The sequence below is a fragment of the Acyrthosiphon pisum genome, unplaced genomic scaffold (assembly GCF_005508785.2).
Source record: "Acyrthosiphon pisum isolate AL4f unplaced genomic scaffold, pea_aphid_22Mar2018_4r6ur Scaffold_603;HRSCAF=1055, whole genome shotgun sequence".
Classification (NCBI taxonomy): domain Eukaryota; kingdom Metazoa; phylum Arthropoda; class Insecta; order Hemiptera; family Aphididae; genus Acyrthosiphon; species Acyrthosiphon pisum.
The window spans coordinates 1-2663 of NW_021775754.1; the positions used below are offsets into that span (position 1 = coordinate 1).

At 32.8% G+C, this 2663-nt stretch overlaps 1 protein-coding gene across 1 annotated transcript; it reads right to left on the reverse strand.

Moving 5' to 3' along the window:
• Positions 1 to 1230: 1230 nt before the first annotated feature.
• LOC100573880 (sodium-independent sulfate anion transporter) lies at positions 1231 to 2400 on the reverse strand. Its single transcript, XM_016809015.2, has 3 exons — positions 2113 to 2400; positions 1673 to 1893; positions 1231 to 1432 (listed from the first exon to the last, which is right to left on the reverse strand). The coding sequence occupies exons 1-3, from the start codon at positions 2285 to 2287 to the stop codon at positions 1421 to 1423; spliced, it is 408 nt and encodes a 135-aa protein (XP_016664504.1). The 5' UTR covers positions 2288 to 2400; the 3' UTR covers positions 1231 to 1420.
• Between the last annotated feature and the right edge of the window lie 263 nt (positions 2401 to 2663).

Here is a 2663-nt window from a genome sequence, read left to right on the forward strand (position 1 = left end):
AGTAATTAGTGGTTGAAAAATCGTAAAAATTTTTTCTTTTATAACTAAGTTTTTAAAATTTGGTACAAGGTTCTCCATAAGTTTTTCTTTAAAAATAATATATCCTAGACTGACAAATCATCTCCGTTCAGAATCGTTTTTCGTATACAATGATATAATATCATTGGATTCAAATTTAATTCCATCCATTACAGTAACCCACTTGTAACCTACTGTACAGCAGAGCGACATCCACGACTTACCCGCCTTTTTTTTAATTATGTTGTTTTTAGATTCTGCTGAGCGGAGCTAGGAATATATCTAATATATACCTACTGGTCTGTTTTTTTTTCTATATTAACTTTTAACCTATCGAGACAAATTTATAATTTGTTAACTGTTAACTTTTAACTTATCGATCTTGTGTCCTCTTAACTTAACTTAACTTGAGTTTACTATTTTCATTAACTTGCCCACCTTTGTGAATTGGTTCCCGGGTTATTACGAAAGGTTAAATGTATATCCAAATTTATTCCTAGATTTTAAAAGCAATCACTATATCCGTTTCCATTTAATATTTTATACAGAATATCTACATTTAGTAAGTATTCGGTACGAAAAAATGTTTATAATAGTTTTCTACAATTCTTATATTTTGTATAATCGCGATTATGTATGCCCAAAAATTATGGATATTGTATTAGATAACCTGAATCATAACGAAATTATAACACTATATTTCACCTTAAAAAATCAACAATAATTGTAAATGTTTGAAAATTTAAATTTATTTGAAAAATCTTAATAGGAACAATTGTTCGGATGTATGCTGCATGAAAGATCTGGAATTCTCTAACTTAAAGTATAGGAATCAATCTGAATGCACTCAATAATAAAATAAGTTTTGAATTTTGTTGCGTACATTTAATTTTTTTACTTATTAAATTTGTTTTTTATAATCTATAAATTAATTTTATAACCCAATGAATGAGGGGTATATTACTATTTATAGGTACATTTTATGCAGATTAAAAAATTCGTAAACTAAATTATACACAAATATTTTTTTTTTTTTTTGATCCTAAGCCCGGCAACTATGGCCATTAGCTGTATTGGTTTTTTGTACGTTTTTAATGTCGGTAGGGGGGGGAACACGTGTGTGTTGGGTTTGGCAGAATTTTTGATTGGGCACTCGTAGGTATCTGCCATGCTCGGGTGGGGGATGGCGGCACTTGTTCTCCGGACACCGTGACTTGCCAGAAGAAAAATGCCGCCCGGTGGCCGGGAATCGAACCAGCGACGGCAGCGCCGCAACCGACGCCTTAGACCGCTCGGCCACCTCGTCCCCCAAACAAATATTATTCTTGTGGGTCATGACGGTCATGTTATGAGTTATTGAGTTAATGACGATAATATTTGAACTTTGAAGCCGGTTTTTATTTCATAGTATTACCTGTGTAAGTATTATAAATTTATTATAGAAAACCGTATACTATATTTTTAAAATAATTAAATAATTTTTAAATTTTAAATTAAAAACATGCAAGTCCAATAAAAAAAATGACCCACATAGTTTTTATTTTTAAGCGAAAATTTTCTTTCAATAAGCTTGACTCAAATGATTGAATAATAACCATTGACCAAAGATTATTAATTTGACTCGAAAATATTAACTCTATGATACAAAACGTACCCTCATAGATAGAATTAAAGCAATAGCGCCTAGTCCAAAAATCATGTCACCGCTTCTCCTCTCGTGGAAGTGCTCTATCAGTTTCTCCAATATGTCTTTAACTGTATCTCCTTTGAATCTCACGCCCAAAATACCTTTTACTTGTGACATAACCACAATAATGGAAGTAGCAGTTGTAAAGCCCGATGTCACCGGAGTGGAGATAAAGTCGACCAAGAATCCTGTACATTAATTTCGGTATTATTTAAACGTGATACAATTTTTAAGTGATAAATAAAAATAAAATTATTTTGGAATGATTTTTATTATTATTTTGTTAAGTGAGACGAATGCTCAGTGCGTCTTGTGCGTCAGTGCGAACTTTTCAGACTATTCAGTCTCTACAATATCCCTCCCGTATAAGGTGCAACCATATTTTGATTCACATGCGACTGACTTACCAAGCTTAAATAATCCCATCGATATTTCAACGATTCCACACATGAATGTCAAAAGCACCACATATTCCGGAGTCAAATTTTTTGTGTACTCGTAAGTGAGTAAAGCCATTAGAGAAGTAGGTCCCATGGAAACTTGTTTAACGGTCCCGAAAGTCATGTATATGAACCCTCCCATCAGTGCTGAATACAACCCAACCTAAATTCAGTAAAACAAATTAACAAATAACTTATATTATAGTATCTTTGTAGTTCGTAGAGTTATATTGAGATTTACACTACGATCATAGACGTTATAACTTACACTATAATAGGACTATGGCTACGATGGTATTTTTATTTTTAATTATACATTCATATTACATATTGGAAATAACTATATAAGTAGGTATATAGGTAATATTATTTTTTATCACGCCTGCACCGAAAGTTTGGTTTTCGATAGCGGTTCAAGCGTTGGAAAGCGTCCTTTTTCCGTCCAGCGGGTGGTAAAGTGAAAATCCCCAAAATTGCTGGGCGCACATATCACGCGCGTATACCCTGCACAACCAGAC